Here is a 27,232-nt window from a genome sequence, read left to right as displayed (position 1 = left end):
CTGAAGCCAGGAGATTCTTGTGGGTCTCCCACATGGGTACAGAGGCCCAAGGCTTTGGGCCATCCTCCATTGCTTTTCCAGGCCACAAGAAGGGAGCTGGATGGGACGTGGGGCAGCTGGGACATGAACCAGTATCCATACGGGATCCCAATACTAGCAGGAAGAAAATTAGCCCATTGAGCCACAGCAGCAGACCCAGGTCATTAAATTTCAACTGAAATCTCAACTGATACCAGTTGGACTCAGCACCTATTGCACAATTCCATAACATTAAAATATAGACTGTAGCCATGCCAGCAAATCGACCTTTAGAGAGGACAGTAGTACTTTTAGAGAAGATCAACCTGGGAGCCAGAACACCCCCAAAATACTGACTTGAGAGAATAATTTAGTTTGAGTAAATGGGATGAGGCTCTATTTCTGATCATGCTTGGTTTTGTTTCCAGGGTTTGTGGCATTTGGTCAGACTCAATTATTTATTCAATGAGTTACCATTTGAGTACACCCTATATATTATCCTAGAGAGAATCAGCAACCTAAGCAAGTAACTGTTTCTGTCTACAAAACGCTTCATATCTATTCAGAGCAACAGGCATGGGGAAAGAAAGAAAAAAAAAACCAGAGGAATGACATACAACTTTGGAATTCCAAATGACACATCCAGCCCCTGTGAAAAGCCCTGTTTTAATATTATACAGGACTCTCCCCTTACTGTAAGTTAGCAGCCATAATGCTAAAAAGCCAGACCTTCGCCGGTTTAGGCAATCCATGTGACATTCTTTCCCTGACTGCCCTACCCAGAACGCCCTACCCAGAACTCATGTTGTTTGTTTGCTCTGAGTTCTTAAGAAATTACTGAATTCTTGGGCCCAGCGCCATGGCCTAGTAGCTAATGTCCTTGTCTTGAACACACCAGGATCCCATATGGGCTCTGGTTCTAATCCCGGCAGCTCCACTTCCCACCCAGCTCCCTGCTTGTGGCCTGGGAAAGCAGTTGAGGACGGCCCAAAGCCGTGGCACCCTGTACCTGTGTGGGAGACCTGGAGGAGGTTCCTGGTTCCTGACTTCGGATAAACACAGCACCGGCCGTTGCGATCACTTGGGGAGTGAATCATCAGATGGAAGATCTTCCTCTCTGTCTCTCCTCCTCTTTGTATATCTGGCAATAAAAATAAAATAAATCTTAAAAAAAGAAATTACTGAATTCTCTTAAAGAAATGGCTTACACGATTCCATTCCATGCCAGCTCTGTTAAAATATTAAAATATTGTTTATATTTCAAAAAAAATTACATAATTTCTACTTGATTTCTATAACATGAAGCATTCAGACAGAGCTTATCTAAAATTAAATTCCAACTGTATTACTTACAAGTTAATACTAAATTTATGAAGCATTTACATTATTGCATAAATCTATCCCTATGATCATCTATCATGCCTGGCATGGATGCATATATAAATTATGGACTAGTACAGGAGTTACTAGAAAGAAGTACTTTTTAAATTTTTACGTGAGCTTGGACAGACCCAGATCTACCGACTGCTGTGAGCAGCCCAATTATTTAAATAAATTGAAGAACAGAGTTGAATTCTCATCATATGTAACCATCTGTATCAATCCTTACCTGAAGCCACTGCCACCTGGCCCTGCATATAAATAAGCCCCAAACTCTTTTTGACATTCAAGTTTATGTTAGATCTGGAGACCCTTGTAAAGAAGAAAACTTGCTGATTCCTTTTTACAAAGGAGCAAGCAAGGAAGAAATCTGTACACACGGAAAATATGAGTCATTCATTTATTCATCATGGGATATGTTTTTCTTTCTACAGAAAAAACACAGGTTGAGGTACCTAATTTCATCAAATCTCTTCCTCTGGCTTTGCATCTTGAACTTCTACATGTGTCATTCAAAGTTCAGTATCACCATAAAATGATTAAGATTTATTCCCTGAGATCAGCAAGATTGTGCCTTTGGCCACCAAATATCACACACTACCAAAATTCAAGAGAACACACAAGAAATTGGTAGTCATTTAAGTGGTGGAAAAGGCAGACACAAAAGAATTCCGGAGGGGGAAAAAGGCATAGAATCACTTAAGTCCCTAATTAAACATTTCCTGGCTATGAACTATTATCCCTTCAACATTCCCACCCTTCTAGAAGGGAATTTCTTATTGCAAAGAAAGACGCTCCATCATGAGGGTACACACCAGGCAGCTTTGCTTTTGTCAGCAGCCAGAACCATCTGGATGCCTCAGTTTCCAACAAAATGCAGCCTACAGAGATGTGGGCAGTTTTTGCCCAAGAGAAGAGGGTAAAGAGAAAAACCCAGTCAAGGATGATGAAGAGAAAATGGTTAACGCAGCATGTATTTAGTCAAGCTGATGTTGCTTCTCAGGCAGTTTGATAGCCCAAGAGCTATGAATCCTCTACAAGCAAGAACAGGGAAAGCCTTATGGGCTGGTCACTTCAAACTTCAGCCCAATCAGCCCAACAATGCCACAGATGAATTAGCCTCTGCATGGACCTCCCAGTAGGGGCACAAGCATGGAAAGGAACTGCAGCTTCCAGCAGCTCCTCCTAAGCTGGAAGAAAGCCCATTCCGGGAAGCAGCCAGCTTGCTGGACATGGTCATTCTTAGATTCTGTTGTTGTGCCTCTACCCACTCACTCCCCTAAAATGACACAATGGAATGATTGTATTTTCTACTGAGGACTTCCCTTCTTAAAAATAAACAAGCAAAAGTCTCCCTAATCTGTTCCATATTCAATTGTGGACTAAGGCAGCCAGCCAGCCAGCCAGCCAGCCAGCCAGCCAGTTGGGTGGAGGGTAGGGGGTGGGAATGCTGGGTGACAGTGGGAAAGGAAGCCTAGTGGGCGAGCCAGACGTCAGACAAACACATGATGGGACGAGGCACTGTGGGGTGTGCAAGCCTCGGAAGATGGAAACATAAAGGAACACTGAGCATCCGTGGGGTGTGGCACTTCCAGAGACGTCATTTCCATGGGCGTTCAGTCCCAATTCTCTTTCTTAGGTTTTCTTGAGGTAGTTCTGACAGGCTTTGGCAAGGTCTTTCAAGAAGTTAGGAACTCCATTCTGCAAAGGAAAAGATACTGTCATTTTTTGTCCTCATGGTGATCACTATGACTACTTTAGGATGTGGCAAATAGTAAACAAAGATGACTTTAAGAAGAAAAGACAATAGAACCCCTGACCAGATTTCAACAGCATGTCCTCACAGAGAATAATGAAAGGCGTAACCCAGGGCACAGGTAAGACTGGATGAGATGGCCTGCTGTTACAGGGCCTTGTCTTCTATCTTGGCATTGGGTGATAAAAAGTGAAGACATATAATATTTCTTGAAAAGTTTTTAAAAAAATGAAAGGAAAAAAACACAGGAAATGGGATTAGACTAGGGGTACTAAATGCTTCCCTCAACAAGAGAATGAATTTTCTTTCTAGAATTCGAAAATGTTAAGGATTTGGTGTCAATTTTTCCCAAACATTGTGTTAGAGGATACCTCTCTAAGAGTGGGTAATATCCATCTTTATTTTTTTAAAAAGGGAAAAAAATGAATGACTTTCCCTAATAAAACAAGACAGTTAATAGCAGAGTCAGGATTCTAAATCATGTCTGCCTGACTCCAAAGTTGTATGTGTGTGTGTGTGTGTGTGTGTGTGTGTGTTTCCCCAAGGAATTGGTTGCATCTTCAAGTAGGCAGGGCGACATAAAGCAGGCTGAATGATCCTCTGATGTCGGGTTCCTGGTCCCCGGCTAGTGATCTGGGCTACTCTGAAGCTAAAGGGGCAGAACTGAGACTTCCCTCAGCCTTGGGTACTTTAGGTTGTCCCTAAGTGTGTCATTTGGCCTTCCTCCTCCATATGAAGATAAGAGAGGAAGACACACTGTTGTGCCTCCCGGGAGCAGGCTGCTGTCCAGAGGAGTGACCCCACCCAGGCCTCTGGGCACTGGCACGGAAGGGCAGTCATTTCAAATTGACAATTTTTTGTCTTTTGTCCAGCCTCTAACCTGGATGTTAGCAAGCCCAGTCCCTAACCAAAGTCACCCAACCAAGCTCTTCATAAAAGAGCCTCATTTTGCCTGAGATAATGCATCTCTTCAGCCTGGCAGCCCTGCAGGCTAAGTCAACATTTATCAAAGACACATTCCCCCTCCTGCCTCCTGGGAGCTCACCTTGGCGGCCCAGTTAATGAGCCAGGACGGAATTTGGCCACCCGGGTTATCGAAGTAATACATGAAAACTAGAGGGGGAAAGAAAGGACAATTCAGAAAGAGGAAAAACATGGCCAAGTTACAGCAACAAAACCCTCCGTACTTTATACATTCACATTCAGGCCCAGAAAATACAGAGAGGTAGCATACAATTCAGATAGGTTTCTGTTTCCACTGACTTGCCCAATAGTACATTTACCAAAAAAAAAAAAAAAAAAAAAAAGCCTTTTTTTTTTACTGTTTATTTAACAAATGGCAAATGCTAGACACCTGGATATTTAATTATATTGAATTGTCCTAGCAATCCTGAGCAATTGGTAAAGCTGACCTCATTTTACAAATGATGAAACAGAACTATAGATGCTAAGTGACATATCCCAGGTAACAAATCCAACAAACACCTAAACCACAGCTCAGATGTTGCCTAGGATGCAAGCTACACGCCTTTCGATGTGGCAGGTGGCCTCACACCCTGCTCTGTCCATGGTGTTCCTCTCTGGGGAAAGGAGCAGGTCCTCTGTCTCTGGGTTAAGCCAGACCTGTATCCTCCTAGACAGACCTGCCAGCTAGCTAAACCTAAAGCAAATTTTCCAACTCCCTTGTGTAATTTTTTTGTGTTCTGATTTCATCTGGGCAATGCAAGAATCAGAAAAGAATCAAGCGGGTCAGAGCCAGCCATGGATGTCAAACTCCAGCCAGTTTTGTGTGGGTGAACACAGCCTCTCCCCAGGTTGTTTTTGTACCAGTGGCCATTCTCTGACCTCCAAGGTAAGCTCTGTACACCTGCCGCACCTCTCCATCAGCCTGGCTCCTGTGCCCCAGCTTTACCTTTGCTCCCCTTCTTGCCGTCACTCTCAATCGCCAGGCTTTGCTTATACTGCTTCACGCGGATCACACCTGGCCTTTCAGCAAGCTGAGATACACAGGTGCTCTGGGCCAGGATCACGTAGATCTTCCGCCCTTCCACATCCAGTTCTCGCCGCTGCCGGATGTACACGTACTGCATCACGAGTCAAGGTGTGATACCGAGGCCAGCATCTCAGGCAGAAGGAAGTTCCCTGAGCTGGAAGCCAACGGAGGTGATTTCCTTCCTCCCCCTGGGCAAGCGTTGCCATCAGTGATCATGCACCTGCTCCTTTTCCCCATCTGCACTGCAAGACTGGCTGTTGCTCAAGGCACCCAGTGTTCTCGTGGGTGAGCATGCCCTGAGGAGGCGAATGACCTCTTGATGCTTTTAATTACACAAGAAAAGCATTTCTTCATCCACCAAAAAGGTGCTAGGAGATGCAAGGATTAGTCCCTTATCAGCTGTGTGATTCTTGGTGAGTTACACAGCTTCTCTGAGAGTCAGTTTCCCTAAGTAGGAAAAGACAGTAATGTCACTCATTCAGCAGGCTTGGTGGAGTCAGAAAGTGATGAATACTTGGGCAGAAGAAATGCTTGAGAGACCACAGTGTTATTCTTCTTTGCCCTACTTTCACCCAAAGTTCTAATCATGGGTCTTGGTATACAGTAGATGTCAAATAAGATGTCAACTGGTGACCTAGGAAGACACATACATGCCTGACTACTTTCCATACAGGTCTTCTCTGAACTTATACTGACTGGCTCACCAAGAAAAACAAAGACATTTCACTTCTGTAAATATTCACAGAATGACCACGAAGTCCACAGCTCTACTGAAACCAGAGTCAGTGTTAATCAGAATGACTGTTCGTTTGGCCATCAGAATGTAATTAGCATCATGTGCCTTTGCACCTGTAGAAGATGAATTGAGACCTTAAAAAGACCCTGGAGTAGGATTAAATACCCTCTTTTTACACATGACTAAATTGAGGCCCAGAAAGGCAAAGAAACTTGCCCAAGATCACACAGTCAGCAAAAGTGTTAGAACCTGAATTTGAACCCAGATTGGACTATAAAAACCTACCTATCACATCATAGCTAGATGGGGCTCAAATCTTGAAGGTGTTAAAGAGGCACTGAAAAATCACACTAGAAGCAGACAGAAGCCTAAAGCAATTACAAGGTGCAACACGATTACATTTACTACAACACAAGAACAACACCATGCCCATGTCACAGAGTCTGTGTAGACCCTCCCATCACTGCACCCCCCAACGTGTGCAGGATATAACCTCCACCCTCCCAGAATGATGAGTGGAGTCCTCACATGGTTCAGGAGAGAGATGGCATTGTTCTAGCTCTGGCTTTCCCTTCTCCCAAGCCTTTTATTTCTCTCTCTCTCTCTTTTAACTCTCATTTTAACATGTCTCTTCTTTCTCCTCCTCTGTCTTTTTCTTCTTCTCCTTCTCCGTTGATTGTCCTTCTGCTTCTTCTTCTTTCTTAAGATTTACTTACTTTTATTTGAAAGGCAGAGGTAGAGGGGAAAAGGCAAGAAAGAGATCTTCTATCCTCTGCTTCACTTTTCAAATGGCTGCCAACAGCCAGATCTGGCCTGGTCTGAAGCCAGGAACCAGGAGCTTTTTCTAAGTGTCCTATCCGGTGCAGGAGACCAAGCACTTGGGTCATTCTTCACTGCTTTTACAGGCCATAAGGAGGGATTTGGATTGGACGTGGAGCTGCTGGGACTTGAACCAGCATCCAGGTGGAATGTTGGTACTGCAGGCAGAGGTTTAACCTGATATGCTGTGGCTCCAGTTCCTCACTTTTCTCTTATAGCCAATACTGTCATTGTCTCACTCTCTCCACAGCTCACATGAGTTATCACCTGACACCTCAATGAGGAAACATTGCTTTGACATACAGATTAAAGTTTCGTAGAATGATTTTAAAGGATTGGCACTGCCATGGAGTCTACAAGTGGAGAAGTACCAGTTGTCTGAGGCCCAGAGAAGGGAATGGCCTTTTCCAAAGTCACAGAGCAAACTAGGGAATGTGTGTAAACTTAACCTGGGATCTTTAGCTTTAAAACTAATGTTCTTTTCTACTAAGGTCCCTTCTGTTCTCAAGAATAGCAACCTTACTGGAGAAATCTATATACAATGACATTTCAGTCACTAACAGACCACACAGACAACAGTGGCCTATAAGATGGTTACACAGACAAACTCCAAATGTGTGGCCAGGATTGTGGTGTAGTGGGTAGAGCCATCACCTGCGACTCTGGCATCCCATATCGGTGTCAGTTAAAGTCCCAGCTGTTCCACCTCTGATCCAGTTCCCTGATAATACACCTGGGAAAGTGGCAGAAGATGTCCTAAATGGTTAGGTCCCTGCTCCCATGTGGGAAATCCAGAAGCTCCTAGCTACTGACTTTGGCCCTGCCCTGGAGGTGGCAGCCATTTGGAGAGTTGAACCAGTGGGTGGCAGTTCTCTTTCTCTCTTTCCTTCTGTAACTCCATCTTTCAAATAAATAAAATACATCTTTTTTTTAAAAAGTTCTTATTGCTTAGTGCTAGTGCAGCCTTTATAAGATTGTTTAAGATTGCTGCACACTTAAATAACGGACTGATGGAATCATCACTCCTTCTGAAGGACTATACTATTGTGACAATACGAGGAAAATCAGTTGGGAGATGTGATGTTTTTAGGAAGGAATCCGACTCTACAGAATTGTACCATAAAATTCAAAATAAAATTTAAAAAAAGACTGCCATGCAACATATTATTCATGTGTCTGTGGTGATGCTTGTGTAAAGAAACCCACTGCTATGCCAGTAGCGTAAAGGACAGTAGCACCTACAATGACATATGGGAGATCATACTTGATGCAGCCTTCTACATGTCATGATTGCTATCCCCAGAATGCTTCAAGAGACCACCTCCTATGACTGACCTAGAATAGGCTGTGTGGGTGTGTGTGCAAGTACACCCAAGGATGTTCCCATGGTACAGAAATCTCCTGACACGCTTCTCAGAAGGTATTTCCACTGTCAGGTAACAAACGATTGTCTACATATAAAGACAGGGAATTTCATGTCAGGACTGTGTATAATCGGAAAACCCATGAAACAGAACTTCCAGGAGACCCACTTGTCCTCTCCTGAGTACCAGTCCGTGAGGTTGGAGGAGTGAAGGTGTGACCTGCTCAGGATGACCAACAGCTCGAGGGGAGTCTGCCACCTGCCTCTGCCACCCTCTAGTGCTGTGAACCCAGGCAAAGTCCTGAACTTCTCCCGCTTCAGTTTGTTTAACAGCTAAGGGAAACAGGTCTGGGGAGAATTAAAGAACACCACAGACAACCCCAAGGATGAACTAATCAAAGATCTTTGAAATTGAAACTGTGTCTACACAGATTAGCAGCGTGTGGCTATTGTACCAAGAAACAATCTCTCAAGGAGTTGAATGTAAATCTAGCAGGGGTCAAGGGCAGTTTCAAACACTTAGAAAAACATACCTACATCCCCACTTCATCTTTCTAGAGACGATTTAGAGACATGAAAGGTTACACAAGCTAAAAAAGGTCTCCATGAATATCAAATTCAATGGCTTCAAGCATTTTTTAAATTACTATTCCACAAGAGGCTTTCTTGGGAAGATCGTCTATGGAATTTCAACTGTAAACCGCTCAATTGCTATGATGGAAGAACACAGTGAAGAAGTCAAAACTGGCCCAGTCAGTCACCTTACTCCATCCTACCCAACAACAAATTACGTCCCCACCTTCCCAGACTAGTCTAAAGGGGACTTCTTAGAACGTCGGAGTGCCAGCTGAAATTCCCCACTCTTTTTCATGCCACAGTTTCATCTCCTAAGCAAGGAAGTGAAAGAGAGGAGCTCACATCCAAGCCCCAGAGCTAGGGAGGGATGGCCATCGAGGAGCCTGATAAGGTAGGTAGGTATGGGGAGAGCTGAGTGCCGGTGCCTGCCCTAAACACCTGCAGGCCTTTGTCATCTCAACCTTTGGGAGTCCCACTCCTCCCCTGGAGACTGAGGCAGCTTTACTAAGACATTTTCCTAAAGAATTCCCATGAGGTCTCCAATTCTTTAAGCCCTAGACACATTCTCTGAAAACTATGAACTGCTTGCTCTTCAGTGTCCACAGTTAGGGATGCTTCATGTGCTCAGGCCCAGATAACCCATTCTGGGGTCTTCGAATGCCATGCAAGAATCAACAGCTTTAGCAGATGCTTCAGCAACAATCAAGGACGATGTTGGCCCCATCGTCTGGGAAACCAGCTCAAGCACCCTTGCACTGGGTGATGGAGGGTGCCACACAGAGGGCTGTGGAACAACACACTTTGTGGAAAGGATACATCTCTGTTGGACATGGGGAAAGGGTACTTCACCTCCCAGTAGACCACGGACTCTCCACTGCAGTCATTTTCATAGAGTTCTAAAGGAGAAAAAAAACAAGGCATGAATGCTGCTGGAAACCTCCCTGGCTTCAAAGAACAAGCTGCCCACACAGGACAACCTTAGGGGATGATAAACCACTAACCCCCAAGGCATAGAATCTTCCTTTTGTAAAGTCAGGAAGATCAATTGCCACCAAAACCTTGTTGGCAATCCAGAAGACGGGAAAACACAGCAAAAATAAACAAACCTACCAAAGCTCATTGATTGTATTAACACCAACAAGGTTTCAGAGGCAAAGAAACTGTCACAAGTTTTAAAATCAGGGTGACCACCAGATGTCACTAGAGCACCGGTAGTTTTGCCTTCACCAACTCCCCCCTCCAAGTTTCTTGACACTGTACAATTTGCCCGAGACTGAGAGGTTCTCCCAATCTAGACTGTTCAATGGGTAACGAAGCTTCTGCAGCTTTTCACACAGTCCTTAATACTCGTTCCATAGTGCTACAACATGGCAGCCAGACATTGGAGGCACGTAGTAAAGGATCTCCTTAGGCACTCTCTTGACTGCTGTAGTAGCCCTCCTGAGCAAGATGGAGTTAGCTTTCAACAAAAAAAACATTGATGAACTGATGAAATGGCCAGCCTTTCATTGCCACAGGAGGTACACAATCGCCTCTGAGGGAAGGGGAGGAGTGGACGCATGGCTCCAGTTGCCCACTGTAGGTTGATTTTCCCTTCTGCCATCAGCATCTCAATTTTCCTTCAGGGTATCACCATCCTTTAGGTTTAAGCAGTGATTGCAGGGCTTGGTACCATCTGCAATTATTTCATAGATCTTGCTCTTGACCAGGGCTCAGTTTGCTTCTCCAGCACGTATAGACAAAAAGTGGCTAAGGTTCTTAAGTACTCATTATACCCAGGAGGACCAACATGAGGTTTACAGTTGTGGGATTGTTCCAGCAAAGCCAAATGGTTGTTCCTCTCTAGAGTAGACAACTTAGTACAAGTTGTTGTGACTGAGTAGGACACATTAGAGACTCTCCAATCACTTCCCCTAAAATCGGATGTCTTAATGGTCAACAACAACAACAACAACAAACAAAAAGGGATCCTGCTTGTTGTCTCTGCTTCCTCACAGATTGAAGCCATGTGTGTACTGCACTGGCACAGTAAGACTGCTTCCTTGGACAGATGGGCAGCATAATGCTCCCAAAGCAGGAAGGATGTCTGAAAACCTAGTTACCCAGACTCATGATGCATAGCCACAGAACATAAGCTTGTGTTCCAAGCTCAGCCAGTGAGAGCCCCAGTTCTGATAGTCCAGCTATCATTGCTAGGAATGTGGAGTCTTTTCCCTCTGGACTTATTTGTAAGGTCAGAACATATGCCTGGATCTTAGGGCGGACATCTTTGCTATTCAATGAGAATCTGCCCAAGAACTAGTTCACTGCAGAGGAAAAGGGTCCAGAGATGCAGAAAGAAACATTCTCGAGGAGATTATAGGCGTTCCCAAGTACATACAGTTGTCCTGGAACACGGAAGTTCCTGGACTTTTCAATGCCATGTGCAGATCAACTCTTCATTCTCTTCTGATAGGCTCTTCAGTTGGCTTTTTGTGACAACCAACAGTCCTAACTAAGACTTGATGCTTTTTCAGCACTCTCCCAGCCAGTGTCTATTCCAGTCTGATAGAGATGGCAGAGGTCATTCCAAGTTCCAGGTAGAATCGCATTTAATATATTTCCTATCTCTGCATCACTAACAGGGTCATAGCTAAGGCTGGGTGGCCGTGCTCAGCTCTCAGGGGTCTGGAACCTCGTCTTGTCCCACCTCCACCATCTCAGTAGTACCTATAGAATAGACAAGACTAGGGCAGGCTGAGCTACTCCAAAATATTAGTAATGTTTCAGCACACTGTGGTCTGCCTTTCCTAATTCATTAATGCTGCTTCGTGGGCCCAGGATGTCCTTCATTCCATTCATTTCATCAGCCCTTCAACTATGCATATTCTTATCTATCTAGCAAACTTAGTGCCAACTTCCAAAACAAACCTCAGACACCATCTCCTAGAAGCCTTCCAGGACTATCCAAGCACATGGGAAGAAAATACAAGAGGGAAAGTGTAGTAGCCCTGGAAGTAACCTCTGCATTGTGCCTAAGAATATGTTAGCAGTGAGTACTAAAAATAGCAAAGGCACATATCAGAACCACATTTAAAAGACTTGAAGAGAGTTGGTGTGGCACGGTAGATTAGGCCACCCCTTACCTAGCTGAAGTTCTGGATACGCTGCATCTCCCATTCAGCTTCCTGTTAATGTGCAGCCTGGGAGGCAGCAAATCATGGCTCAAGTAAGGAAAAGTATCTGCTATCCATGTGGGAAATCCAGATGGGCCTCCTACCCAGTCCTGGCTGTTAAGGAAATCTTTCTCTCTCTCTCTCTCTCTCTCTCTCTCTCTCTCTCTCTCTCTCTCTCTCTCTGTGTGTGTGTGTGTGTGTGTGTGTGTCCCTACTCTGACTTTTAAATAGACAAAATAAAATTTTAAAAGACATGTCAAAATTTAAAAGGAAACACAATTTAGTAGAAATTAACTGTTCATCTTTCCCAGTGGAATAAATAAGAATAGATTCTACTGCTTACTGATTTTTTCCTTTCATTTATGTTTATTGGAAATAAACATACAGAGAGGAAGAGAAACCGAAAGAAAGATCTTCCATCTGCTGGTTCGTTCCTCAAGTGGCTGCAACAGCCAGAGTTGAGCCAATCTGAAGTCAGGAGCCAGGAGCTTCTTCCAAGTCTCCCACCTGGGTACAGGGTCCCAAGGTTTTGGTTCATTCTCCACTGCTTTCTCAGGCCACAAGCAGGGAGCAGGATGGGAAGTGGAGCAGCTGGGACACAAACCAGCACCCATATGGGATCCCAGTGCCATGCAATGTGAGAATTTAACCACTAGTCCATCACATTGGGTCCTGCCTACCAATTTTTAAAAAATAGACATTACTCACCTTTAACATACTGGTCCCACTGCTTTCTGTAGTCTAAGTCCATATAGACATCTGCAAACAGAGCTGGTGCACAATCCTCCAAAACACCAAAGACCTTATACTTGTAAAGTCCACTCTGCTGTAGAAACAGAACAGGGAGAAAAAATCTCTGGGTTCCTATGTTGGAAGAAATCTGATTACACACCCTGTTGAAAACATCCAACCTCCTCTGTGGTCTTGGTGGTATAATGGTAACAAAGTAAATGAGGGCCCTGCTCTCACAGTTCTTACACTATTCAGGCAGGTGTTAGTCGTGGGGATAGCTTTACGTACCTTTCAAGTGATCTAAATTTGGACAGAATAAGGATTACATGATAAACTATACCTTTGGTAGGAGGTTTCTATGTAATCACGTGGTCAAGGAATGCTACAAAGAGGGAGGGAAGAGCAACAATTATCAGAATGTTTTGTGAAAATGTTAAGGAGCCAACAATAGGGAGCTAGAGAAAGTCCATTCCTAGCAGGGGTAAGTTCTTGACATGTAAGAACAGGTATGCCTAAAGAACTTGGAGCCCATAGAATTCTGAATGGGAGAAAGAGCGGTGGAAATTGAGGTTAAAGAGATTGTGGGAGTATGGACACTGATGGACTTCATAAACATAGTAACAGGTAAAGACGTTGGTCTTGGGGAATGTGTTTGTCCTACCAGTCAGGATGCCAGTTGGGATGCCAACGTCCCATATCAGAGTACCAAGGTTCAAAGCTCTGACTTTGCTTCTGATTCTAGCTTCCTGTTAATGAACAACCTGGAATGCAGCAGATGCTTGGCTTAAGTAGTTTTCTAGCTGCCACTCACATGGGAGGCTTGGACTGGGTTTCCATTTTCTGGCTCTGGCATCCCTAGGCAGGCATCTGGGGAGTGACCAAGTAGATGGGAGCTCTCTATTTCTCTCCCTGTTTCCCCCTTTCTCTCTGTCTCTCAAATTAATATATATACAGACACACATATATACATATATACATGTATATACATATATATATACTCTTATAATGATGGAAAACTGGTGGATGGAAAACTGGTGGTGGATAATCACATCTTAACAGGAATTCTATTTAGAAATGACAAAAATCTGCTTAATAGTTTCACTAAAGATCATTCTTGCTGCTTGGTAGAAAACAGATCACAAGCAAGCACAGTGTCCCATCCACATAAGAGATGGTGCTGATTTGAACAGAGAGGCAATAAGAATGGAAAGAAAAAGTAATTTGGGAATGTAGTGTGGAGATCAAGTCCTCAGGGCTACTGACACATTGGCTCTTGGGGAAGGAAAAGCAGAGAATCAAGTACAGCTCTTCGACCTTTGCTTGACCAACCAAGTGAATGAGTCTCTATTTCTTGTGATGGAGAAAACTCCGAGAAGTGGAGATGTGTAGGCCAGAGAGGTAATCACGAGTATTACTCAGGGCTGACATGCTCATTAAACATCCAAAGAGGACCGTCCTGCAGGCAGCGACAGTCCTGAAGAGACGCTAGCTTTTAAATATCCACGGGACATAAGGAAACTCAACACACTATTTTTATCAGTTCCAAGACAGACAAGAGTTTTCAACAAGTGTTTCTTTTTGACTGTGTATAACGGTCTTGAAAGGGAAGAAACATCTGCCTTGAATTACATTGGTCCCTTTTATTTAGAAAAAGACCATTTCTAGATTCCAAGCACAAGAGTTGCCTTGTTTTCCTGGGAAGCCATATCCTGGCGTGAGGATTCTGGACTAGGCTTCACTGCACTGCACACTTCATTCTCTGTACCATGGCAACTTAGAATTTGACTCTTCCCTTTCCTAAGCCTCTGTGGTTAAGATTAAAGCAATGATTCTCAGGTTAATTCTAAAACTAAAGGAAGCAAAGGCAGAGCTTTTAGATGAACCATTGTTTTGATGGGTTAGCAAAATGTTAATGACCAAGCATTCACGCACGAAATCACGTCGTTAAACCCCATGTTAAATATAGTGAATCTTCCTGGAGACTTTCCAATAAAAAAATAAAATAAATCTACTAAATAAATAAATAAATAAAATAAAGTAGATGATATTCTCTCTTTTCCAGATTAAAGAACTTAAGGTTTCAAACTAACATAACACACAATTTCAGGGAAACCAATATCTACAGCGTAGTTGCTCTAAGCTGGACTCTGTGATTGGTGATGGATAGTTGCGGTAATCTTCTCAGGTAAGCATGATTATCCTCACTTTACGTATGAAAAGAAAATGGAAATTGAGGAGGAAGGGACCTACGGTTAGGAAATTTGCTGCTGATATCACTAATTCTGTTCAAATATCAAACTATTCTACTTTCAGCAATGATTAATGTAAATACATGAAAAAGTTGTGCAATTTGCTTGCAGTAATATTTATAAAGTACTTTAAAAATATTTTTTTTTTTTGCCAAGAGTACACGTATTTATCCTAAACAGAATAAATCTAGAAAGAACTGATACTCAATTACAGGTAAAAACCACCAAAAGGCAGCCCTCGAGTGGTCAAGTTACGGTGTTGGTCTACATTTACGTCACTAACTGCAACACGGTCTTGATGAATCATGTTCCTTTAACGCTGTGAGTGTGGATTTGGTTCTCTCTGCCTCTCGGAGAAGGGCTCATTTCTATTCCTCAGGGCGACAGGAAGCCTCCCCCACATGGGTCTGTGGAAGCCAGCCAGGCTCAGGCACTCTATGGCAAGGAATCAACTACCACGGTGTGAAAAGGATACCCTTTCACCAAAGCCAAACAGCTCTTGTAGAGCCCAAATTTAGCTCCAGCAGAAAAAGGGTCAATAGGATGCCTGCAGGCAGAAGACCTTGTGAGATAAGGAGCAAGGAGCGGCAGAAGACCTTGCAAGATAGAGAGCTAGGAGCCGTTGGGTGCTTTCCAAAAGCTTGGAACAGTAAGTTTCAATTTCCCAAGTTTCTATTTTACAAAAAAGAGATGAGTTTCCATTTCTCAGACACTGAGCCATTCTTGAAGACTGCTTTAAGCAGGGGCAGCTCCTATACCAATCATAGCCTTGTGTGACTTAAAGGTGCCAATGGGATCTATGCATCTGCTTCTGTAACCCTGCTTCCTGCTTCCCATATCCTATAAAAAGACCCAGCTTGTGTGGCTCGGGGCAACTCCTTACTCAAAGGAGGAGCGCCCACGGGCCCGTGTGAAATAAACCTTGCCTCATGCGTAGTTGCATCTTTGGGCTCCTGTCTCGTGTCTGCCAGAGGGCTCCGTTCATCGTGGGGCGAGGGGCCCCTGGCCATCGCCCCCTCGGGTTTAACACTCTAACAGCCCCAGTTGAAGCTGCAGCTGCTACGGGATTGTCACAAGATAGTTGAAGAAGGCGTCGGACCAAATCTGCTTTACTATTTGAGATGTCGCTAAGAAAAAGGCAGGACTGCAGATACTAGATGGAGTAAGGATCGTAAGTAGAGTCAGTCCGTATTGAACACTTCCTCAGGGGCCAGGCCCTGAACAGAGTACTTTATAGAGATGGTCCTACTTAGGCTACATAGTGGTGAGGTGAGGAATGAGCCCTCAGTAGACAAGGAAACTGAGGCTTGTGGTTAAGAAATGTCCTGGAAAGGCTAATTTATAAAGTTAAAAACTTCCATTTGGTTTTGTACCTGATTCTGCCACCAATTCACCCCTTGTTTTCTTTCTTTTTTTTCTTAAAGATTTATTTATTTTTATTGGAAATTCAGATATACAGAGAGGAGGAGGAACACAGAAGAAGAGATTCTGTCCAATGATTCACTCCCCAAGTGGCTGCAATGGGTGGAGCTGAGCTAACCAAAGCCAGGAATCAGGAACCTCCTCTGCATTTCCCAAACGGGTAAAGGGTCCCAAGGTTTTGGGCCATCCTTGACTGCTTTCCCAGGCTACAATCAGAGTGCTGGATGCCAAGTGGGATTGCCAGGATTAGAACCAGCATCCATACAGGATCCTGGTGCATTCAAGGCGAGGACTTTAGCTGCCAGGCTACTGCACTGGGCCCTCACCCCTTGTATTCCATCCTGCCCTCCAACCCAGGTGCTGGTTTGATAGCATGTTTATAGATTTAGAGCACCCTAACTTTTCTCTTACAGAGCTCCCAAGACTGAATGAGAAATGAGCGCCTCACTTCATTAATGGGCGCCTCTGGTGAACTCCATGCAGGAATCTGGTGAAGACAAGGCGAAAAAGCAAAGCATCAATCCTCCTCTTCCCCTCCTCCTCCCCCAAATCAACAACAGGTGGTCACCCTTGTCCTAGCGCAGAGAGGAAAACGGGGCTCTCCTACATCTATCCAGCTGTACACTCAAGGGAGATGGAAGAGAAGTGAGAGCTGAACTTTGTGGCTGCAAGTCGATGAATGAACACACAACCGTACAGCTTTCACACATACCCGGCGGCACAGCCACTCAGTACGCTGCGCAGGGCTCAGGAACCCAGGCACAGGAGAAAGCAGCAAGGGGACTATAGCTCAGCCCACACACTGCATTTCCATCCCACTTGGGGACAACACAGTAGCAGTGTCTCCTCTGTCTTTTGCTGCATTGAACCTCTGCTCACTCCTGTCCTACACACCAGATTTTCTCCAAGTCCTGTCTGCCGAATATGCAGAGTTTTTGTAGGGACGTTGAACTTTGTGGGAACTCTACTAAGTCCAAGGCACAGGGAAGAACGGCCCTGGGGAAGCACTGTCTGCTCCCTCACGCCTTCTTGGGTGAGATGACCTATTTATAGGACAGAAGCACCTTCAGGCAGTCCTTTCTCACGGGGCCAGGCATAGAGAACTGAAAACTCGGTACGTCAGCCAGATCTTTTCAGTCTCACATTGACTTTGTCTAAATCAAAGCTGGGAACCTCCCCGTGCCAGTTTCACACTGTCTAGGGCCTGTTCAGTGCTGACTGGCACTGTGACCACACAGCCCAAAGTTTCTGCGGACCCTGACTGCAGACCCCAGAGGAAGCTTTTCCAAGTCACTCACGGCCCTCGACCAAGGGGGCAGCCTCTCAGGCCTGCCTGGGGGACCACACAGATTCCCATGTAGCCACTTGTTTCAAAATCAGAGGAGACAATGTGACAACAGAAACTCCTTTGGTTTTCAGGTATTCTGTTCCTCACTGTCACCTTTCGCTTCCATGGCTTCTCATCTCTAGGGGGACTCCCAGCTTCCTGTCTGCACCTCTTCATGCCAACACTATCTCAGGTATGCTGCCGTTCTCTCAAACCGCAGTCACCGGACCAGCAGCTTCAGCACCACTCCACAAGTGATGCTTCTACATACAAGCTTTACAATTTCAAATAAGTAAAAAAAAAAAAAAAAGCTTAAGAGACAGAATCACGCTCCAGTACCCATGGGGGGCTTAGATTCAGGATGCCCAGTGGATACCAAGTACCAAAATCTGTATATACTCAACTCCTTTATAGGAAATGGCATAGCATCTGCAACACACCACACACACACCTGAAATAATCCTGTATAGGTTAAAACATCTTTAGATTTCTTTCATAGTACATGGGAAGACATAAATGCTATGAAAGAGTTGTTATGGTTAAGAGATAATAATAATAATTAAGGGAGTCTGTATGCTCAGTATAGATGAATTTTTCCCCAATATATTCAGTCTGAGCGTAGTGGGGTCCACTGTTGTCAAATCCATGGATACAGGGAACTGACAATATTTACAAGCTCAAGCTCCATTCCCAATCCACTGCATCAGATACTCTGGGAGCAGGGCTTCAACCGCATGTTCACCGACCTTACAGGTAATTTCAGTGTACACTCATGACCGAGACAATTTTGCAATATGTCATTTTATTGAATCCAGTCCACAACTCTGAGAGGGTTTCTTAACTGAGGAAGTCGAGCTTTCAAAATGAAGAACTGATGGACCTCACATAACCTGTAAGTGGGGATCTGGCTACGTTCCTGTGAGGCTGACCTTCTGAGTGTTCTGGGACACAAGGCGAGCAGAGCCTGGCACAGTGCTTGCTTGGCCTTGGCAGTTTAGGAGCCCACACGCTCATCTGAATCTCCTGGGATGTTACAACACTCAGGAAAGACACACACACACACACACACACACACACACACACACTTTATTGAGAAGGATCTGGGACACACACAAAAGGGAAAAGAACAAAACCATCAATTTCCAAAGATCACCCAAGCCCCTGGTGGGCCAACTAATCTGAACCCCTCAGGTAGGGCTCCCAGGTGTTTTGAACATACTTGAGTTTTGAGACTCTGGTACCTTTCTCCTGCAGATGTCTGCAGGATCCAGTCTCTCAATTCTCCTATATGTCCACCCAATATTACTTTGGAAGGGGCTTTCCACACGTCCTTCTCTGAAGTACATGAGCAGGGAGTCAGTGGGCTTTTAGCCTCATAAGCTGCATGCATCCTCCATTGGATTACCTAGGTTCCATTCCCAACACTGCCTCTTCACTCTAGCTTGTTACTAATGCTGGCCTGAGACAGGAGTGCTTATGGCTCAAGCAGTTGGTTCCTACCACCTGCATGGATGATCTGGAGTGTATTACTGACTCCCGTCTTTAGCCCTGGCCTAACATCAGCTGTAGTGGGCATTTGGGGAATGACTTAGCGGATTTTAGCCACACACCTCTCCCTCTCAAATAAACATGTTTTTAAAAAATTAAAACAGATGTTGTCACATCACCCCAGATACTACTGCCATACCATTTCTCTAGTCCTTTATTCTATTTAAGTATTCTTTTAGTGTTTTCAACCAACATTTAGTACTACATGGTGGGCTAAATCTCATCAATGAATATGACTAAAATTCAATGATATCATCAGTCCAACATCCTCATTTGGCATATACCTCTAATGTCTTAGAGGGTGGCAGCATGTGAGAGGTAGTAGACAAATATCTCCCGAATGAATAAATAAATAAGTGTGGAATGCACCTGAGATTTTAATTCAGAATGACGTGATGCTAACCCATGTGCTTCCCACAGTGCCACATGTTAGTCCTGGCCTAGTTTTGCTTACTCCCAAGGAGAATATAGCTGTTCCCTTCAAGGAAGTTATACACTTGACACTGAGTCTATCAAAGAAGACTAATTCATGCTAGTTACTAGTTATGAAGTCTTATGTGGCTCATTCTATATCCTGCATCTTATTTCCATCAATAAATAAAAATTTTAAAGTCCATTGTTGCCTATTTGTCTGCTACGTTTAAGGATGAATGAAAACTTCTATGTGACAGCATTTTCTAAAAATCATAGCATTGTGAAAAGGTAAAGTATCACCATTATAACATGGGAAAGAAACAGAAGGAACTAGAATAGGTAATAAAAGAAAAAAGCCAAAAAATTATGTTGTTGCTAAGAATGGTTTTAGAGAAAACATTCTAAGTGATCTTTGTAATACAACAGAAATAGAAAAAGCAAAGATACATCAGGGCACTGCACACCAAAATTCCCCCCTTGTCCAACAACTGGACTCCGAATCATTTGTCTATGAGTTTCAAAGTGTTTAAATGTAATTTATTTGTTACATTGCAACTCTTCCAAATGCCTCTGAACTTACTTCAGTCTTTTCAAAATGTAATCATTTATGCCAGAATCATTCAGATCATGATCACAACTTTTTTTTTTCATCCTTGTTTCATGACATGTTGAATAAGAGCCCCAGGTTCAGGCTGGCCAGCTCTAATACTGAGTGTGAGAAACAAAGTGAGGAGCAGGCCACTACTACCTCAAGGCTGCATGGCAGCCAGAAACCAGTGCACAAGCAGGACCTACAGTGCCCATAGCTCCATAACCAAGTTACTAGAACCTTCAGGAGAGCACTGCATCTCAGACTGATAGCTTCGCCTTGGGCCTATCACAGACCATCAATGCAAGGTTTTAGGTGGAGTAGTTAATTTAAATGAACTTGGTCTTTCCTTTCATTGGTTTCCATACAAGGACAGTATATTATCAGAGGGTAGATGTGCAGACAATACTCGCAAAGTATGTGGGCATGCAGTGTGGCCCAATATGATAGGCTGCTGCATGGGACATGCATATTCCATATCAGAGTGCCTGGTTCAAGCCCCAGTTACTCCACTCAGGTCCCAACCACCCTCATGGGAGACACTGATTGATTTATAAGGTTCCTCATTCCAGCCAGACCTAATCCTGGCTGTTGCAGGCAGTTAGGGAATGAACCAGCAGATAGAAGCTCTCTCCTTTTCTCTCTCACTGTTTGAAAAGTAGATTAAAATAAATGAATGAATGCTTTAGAACTACCTGCAAAACATGTAGTAATTGGATGATGGAAAAGCATGCAATAAGTGTTAGCTAATACCATGCTTATCATTATGAACTCCTCTATTAATAGGTCATTGAGGGAGCAGTGATCACCCCACAGACTCTTTCAGATGCTTGATCAAGCTTGCTGTGCAGGAGAGAGGGGAGGAGACAAGTGAAAGGCCAAGAAACTGGTAGAGTGATTCCTGCAGTTCTAGGTGACAGGTGCTGGGAACCCAAAGCAGCAAATGAAAAGGAAAGGAAAATGGATCAGATGTCAGGCAGATATATCTGAGCAGTTGAGTCAACAAAACCCCGGCAATGTCTTACACTGGCTAATTGAAAAATGGAACTCAGCCCAGTACCATGGCCTAGTGGCTAAAGTCCTTGCCTTGAACATGCCGGGAATCCCATATGAGTGCCGGTTCCAATCCCGGCAGCTCCACTTCCCATCCAGCTTCCTGTTTGTGGCCTGGGAAAGCAGTGGAGGATGGCCCAATGCCTTGGGACCCTGCACCCACATGGGAGACCCGGAAGAGGCTCCTGGCTTCTGGCTTCGGATCGGCGCAGCTCCAACCATTGAGGCTGCTTGGGGAATGAATCATCGGACAGAGGATCTTCCTATCTGTCTCTCCTCCTCTATATATATCTGACTTTGCAATAAAAATAAATAAACCCTTTTTTAAAAAAAAGAAAAATGTAAGTGACAGAAGATAACATGCCCATTTACACCCCAATATGCCTGTGTTACCCTCGGAAACTCACTCTGCCTGCCGGAGACCGCCAACTTCGTGTTCATTTGGTTCTAGCCAATGCGACCATTTTCACAGGAGATATACAGAAAGTGTTGAGTAACTGCCAATATTTCATTTCAATAAGGGCAGTGAGTAGACACATCTTTCTCTGGATCCACTGGAGAACAATCAGTAAAACTCCTGGAAGTTCTTCACATCCTCAAGAGATTTAGGTAAAGATACACACATGTCCATCACCAAGATGACAATCATTATTAAGAGATTAACATCCCTGAAAGGGCAGGGTCCTGGTATAGTTTGCATATTGTGAGTCAGGACAACAGTGCCTACCAACATATAATACCATTACTTAAGGGAAATAAAGTAAATAAAAGTAAATCAAACAGCTCTACCCAGTTCCAGCATCTTCTCTGCTCTGACAGAGACACCTGCCCTATTAATTCATAAAAGTTCAAATCAGCATATCCCACTGTCCCTGTCACTGGAGGAGGTGGAGACGGGTGATGCTCAAAGCAAATATGTATGCATTTCTTAATAATCTCCATACACCATTCACCTGGGGGCACCTTTCTCAACCTCAGTGATATCGCAATCTAGGGGTGGATAATGCTTCATTGCGGGCCGCTGAGTACTGCGGAGTTCCAGAACACACTCAAGACTCGTACACACAACTGAGAAATTTGATGTCAACCTAACAGCATGAGATAGGGTTTCCATTCCTGGGCAACAGATGAGCAAATTCGAACTATCGAAAACACCTGCTCTCCACTTTAAAATATAAGAACACTGTACTTGACATAAACTGAAATGCAATACCAACCACTTAGACAACACCTCCCCAGGAGACCTTTTATTCTCTGAATTCCCTCTCAACCTTAACTGGATCTGGCCCCTTGGGAAAGCAGCCTCCAACTCCCACCCTGGACTTTTTCTTGCATCAATGACGCCTGAAGTTGCGCCAGGTGAACCTGAGGCGTTCTCCTTGATGGAAAGCTACACTAACCTGGCTCAAGGCCAGGAAACATGGATTTCACTCACATTACCTGGGGCTGTTAACCTACTTCCCGGTGACAGGTTGGCCTCCCACGAGAAGCCTGGGGCAATGTTGCCTAACTGAGTGCCTACCCCCTTGGCTAGGAACCCCAAGCCCCCCAGGAATGCTTCATAACCAACTCTTCTAACCATCCTGCCTGAACTTTCAGATCCAAGTTTTCAAGAGCAATTCAGAAGTACTAAAATGACTAAAGATTACACAAGGTCCCTTCCCAGACACACACACACACACACACACTGCTTCCTATACATACACAGTCTCCCTGCACATCCAGCGCTTGAAAAGTTGTCTTTTCTGCCTGTATCCTGGCCCTAAGAGACTGTACCTCCTTGGGGCCACATACTGGGAAATATGCCTCCCTCGCAGGCATGTGCAAGGCCTAGGATCCGTCTAGATGTATTTTAACCCTGTCATTAGCTTCTAACTACTTCCCCAGTGAAATTTGACCTGACTCTGAACTCCATAACTTCCCAGCTTCCTTTGGATCTTCCCGGGGCAAAGTCATTGGGAGGCGCCGACTCCCTGCACAGTAGAAGGCCCAGCCCAACCCGGTCCCCTCCGCAGCTGCAGCCCCGTATTCTCTGCGGGAAGACTGGCCCCGGCGCGTCCTTCAGCGGGCCGGCCGCTACCTGGTCCAACAGCCGGTAGATGCTGATTCCCAAGGACTCCACCAGCAGCTGCCAGTCGGCCCCGGCCAGCGCCGGCTCCTGGAGCTCGGCGCAAGCTTCCAGGAATTCCTCTTCCGTGAAGCCGCCCGCTACCGGATTCATTATTCCACAGCTGGGGCTGTTCGCCTGGACTGCAGCGAGGACAGGCTCGGTGTGCACTCGGGGGCGGGGCGATGAGGGAGGTCCCAGGGGGATTGGCAGGGAGCAGCGGACAAGGTGGAATTTACGGAGTAGGAAGGTGGCCTGGGGGGCGGGGCCAGGGGTGGGCCTTAAAGTAGGCGGAGCAAATGGTGTGAGGATGAGACGGAGAAACACAGGTCTTGATGCGGAGAAAAATAAGCAGAGGTTAGAGGGGTGGGAAGATCTCTCGAGCAAAGGGCAGAAAGAAATAGAAGGTATAGTGATAGCAACTTAGAGACTGCTCATCAACATGCCACCCCATACTCCTCCCTTCACTCACCTCCTCCAACCCTTCTGAAGAAAGCAGAAAGTCTGTAACTCAGGAGGTGAGATGGGCAATGCAGAAATATTTGACAGTCCTAAGGGTCAGATGCCAGACCTGTATGCCAAGGTACCTGGGCTTTTTTCTGTGGTGGATTATAACAGATTATAAAACAGTTCAAAGAAGAGAGTCATGAGATTCAACAAGAAAAGCCAGAAGGGTTCACAGCACAAAAATCTACTCCATACTGGATCTACAGAGTCATTTCCCACTCCAGAGAGTGGGCAAACACCTGACAGATGTCTTGAAACCCACTCTAGATTTCTGTGGCTTGCATAATTCAGATCTCCGTGCAGTTGGAAGCTTCGTGCAAGGCAAAGATGTCTCTGTTCCCCTGAAGTCCCTTGGGTGTTACTCTATTTCCCACCAGCAGATTGCACCTGGCCCCGAATAAAGTATAGTGTCCACATCCACATGATGCAACAGCTTCTTGGGTGCCAATAATCTCTGGAAACCCATGATTCCTAATCTGTAAAACAGATCAAAAAGAGAGCTACCTGTGACAGTTGGGAAGGGAATAGACATCAGACATTTTGCACCATTCCTATCAAAGAATGTTCAGGAAAAATGTCCACTTCATTTACATTTTTCTCCACAGATGCTTTTGCTTATGTACTTGAGATAAAGTTGTTGGCAAATTCTGCATTTATGCCAAGAAGGGAAGCATGATTAAACTTGGCAAGTTGCTTAGAAACAGCAGACACGTTACTGCTTTATTCAATTCGTGGCTGATTCTCTATTGTTTTATAAAAGTGAAAAAAAATAAAGTGATATTTTCCTAGACTTACTGCACGAAAGATTAGAAACATACATTCCTGCTGTCTGTCAGAATGTCTTGCTTATTTAAAAGCAAGTTCTTCAATGTTTAAAAAAAGCAATAGCATCAAAAACTATTGATGGCAAAGTATTTTCACTTATCTACAAGTAATTCCTGTTAGCGTATGCTTTAAGCAAGCTGTACCTTTTTACTTTGTAGCAAAAGATTAATGAAGATGTGCAGGAGAGCAATACATGCATAAGACATAAGGCATAAAACAAATTATATTTATTGTGTATCTTTTAAAATCTTTTTTTAAAAATATTTTTACTTGAAAGGTAGATTGACAGAGAGGAGAGACAGAGAAAGATCTTCCATCAGGCATCTTCCAGGTCTCCACATGGGTGCATTTGGGCCATCCTCCACTGCCTTCCCACGCCACAAGCAGGGACCTGGATAGGGAGTTGCCAGGACACAAACTGGTGCCTATATAGGATGCCAGTGCGTGCAGGTAAAAACCAGCTTGCTAAGCCACCATGCTGGCCCTACATTGTATATCTTTTAAAGTATGTTAACTATAGAACTCAAGCAGGAAAAACATCATCCAGATATCTTTGTTTATGTTGTGATTTATACCTAAATTTATTCTATTAACAATTAGCAACAAATCCGTGCTGGCAATAGCTTTATTTTGTGTAGTCTCTAAGAGGTCGAAACGGCTTAGAAAACGATTTAGAAAGCCTTTCTTGAGGATTTGTGTGTATTGTGAGAAAATGTATCTGGAGAAATTTTTGGAAATGTGTCAGTGGAAACTCCTGACCTCAAACATAGAAAGGCTGGGTACAACACAGGCCACAAATAGTTGTAGACATGTCGAGTCACTGAACGGGAAGAAAGGGTACACCAGGTTCCAGAAAGAGAAGAGAGGGCGTGTTGTCCAGAAGAAACCAGAAAACCCCCATCCCCTAGACTATGGAAGCCTTAAGGACGCCCCTGCTCCTAAGCCTTAGCTGAAAAGAAATACAAAGGCACTGAGAGAAACCAAACCCTAAACCTATACCAGAGATTGGATTCCGTTTTATGTCACCTGCGTTGCCTGGCAACCACAAGAAGATAAATTAATATAAAGCCTGATTCAGGACCAACAAGGGACATATTCCTAATGAGGAAACACAGAATAACTACAGAGAAAACAACATCCAGTGTACATACATGTACGAGGGAAAAAATGAACTGCAAGGAGCTGAGGGAAGAACTCTGCAGGAGAACAAGAGCAAACAGATGGACAACTGTGGCGAGCCATGCAGTTGGGTCGGATGGCATGGGTGTGTGATGAGCACCGCTCCTCGGTTAGCAGGGCTACGAGGAGTTTCTGGCTCCGTGGCAAGACCCGGCAGAATGTCTCTGGTCACCTCATTGCTGCCTCACCCCATTGCATGGACACTCAATCACCTCTCTGATGTTTCATAGAAGTCTCCTGAGGGTGTTGTTGATTTTCTGCAAATATGAGATGATTCCTGCAACTGGTGTAACACCTCACACTGATCAATCATGTTATGGTAAAAACATCTTTAGCGATGTAAGGCTATGACACACAGCTAAAAGTATACAATAGTTCAACTGAGCCTACAATGTCTCCAAACATCCTGTTATGTGCCCACCTTTGTCCTGAAGTTTGCCCTAATATAAGTAATGCTTTCCTTAAGAAATGGCTTGATAATATCTTGGAACAGATAGCAATCATGGAGGTACAAAGAGTTTGTTTACCATGTGCCTCGAACTGTTACAACACATGATATGACGCATTTTGGTGTCTCACCAGGGAAAGCAGAAAGTATATGGGGCATGTTCTAAAGGGAAACAAATGTGAACCCTCCCAAAAATGGCTTAAAATCTCAACCTTTTATTGGCACTTGTATTTAAGGAAAGAAGACAGTTTATAAAAATTTCTACCTTATATTGGCACTCATATTTAGGGAAAGAAAACAGTTTATAAAGATAAAAGGAAGTTTCTTGTACAGGCCCTCTGTTTGTAGATTGGCTGAGTTGCCTTAATCCCTTTCACTGCCCTTTAACAAAAGAACAACAAAAAAAAAACCAATTAGATCAACATTAAGAACAAAAAACAATTGAATCAGGTGAAGGTGACGGTAATTAATGCATGATTTGATTATAAGATTTGGCAAAGAATCTATGTTACACGATTTTATAAATTCCTTTCATTTATGATCTTTTAACTCTGTACTCTTAATCTTTTAAGTAATATTAGTTTGTGTTTAGTAAAAATTGATTTTGAATATAAGTAAACCACTTGTCACTATGTAACTGCATGTGCTGCCAACCGTGGAGTTCCTGGCTTCAGCCAGGTCACTGCATGTTTGAGTGAGTAATAGCATGCTGAAAATATTTTCTCTAAAGTAAAATAATAACAATGTTTTTTAGGGTTGATTTTGTAATCATTCTTTTGTAATGAAGTAAAAATGAAACAATTGGATGTTGTGCAAAAACTTGTGATGATTTGTGTATAAATAAAGAAGGCAACTTTGTCCATTATGAGCATTATGCCGTAATGGTCCATGCCTCCTCTGCCTCTCCCTCATATCTCTTCTCTTCTTATCATCTCACTGATCCACGCATCCTTTGCAAGCTCTTGAGTCAGCCGGAAGCAGGCCTCTGGCAGACAACCGAGTCAGTAAGATGACCAGAACCAGACTACTGCAGACA

General features: G+C 44.1%; 1 protein-coding gene across 1 annotated transcript; it reads right to left on the bottom strand.

Moving 5' to 3' along the window:
- Positions 1-1,784: 1,784 nt before the first annotated feature.
- Positions 1,785-23,425, bottom strand: PCTP (phosphatidylcholine transfer protein). The gene is made up of 6 exons (XM_004591003.2): positions 23,211-23,425; positions 12,505-12,622; positions 9,458-9,537; positions 5,067-5,238; positions 4,200-4,267; positions 1,785-3,099 (listed from the first exon to the last, which is right to left on the bottom strand). The coding sequence occupies exons 1-6, from the start codon at positions 23,349-23,351 to the stop codon at positions 3,034-3,036; spliced, it is 645 nt and encodes a 214-aa protein (XP_004591060.1). The 5' UTR covers positions 23,352-23,425; the 3' UTR covers positions 1,785-3,033.
- Positions 23,426-27,232: the final 3,807 nt, after the last annotated feature.

This window comes from Ochotona princeps, chromosome 17 (assembly GCF_030435755.1).
Source record: "Ochotona princeps isolate mOchPri1 chromosome 17, mOchPri1.hap1, whole genome shotgun sequence".
Lineage (NCBI taxonomy): Eukaryota > Metazoa > Chordata > Mammalia > Lagomorpha > Ochotonidae > Ochotona > Ochotona princeps.
This window is presented reverse-complemented; position numbering and strand designations above follow the sequence as displayed.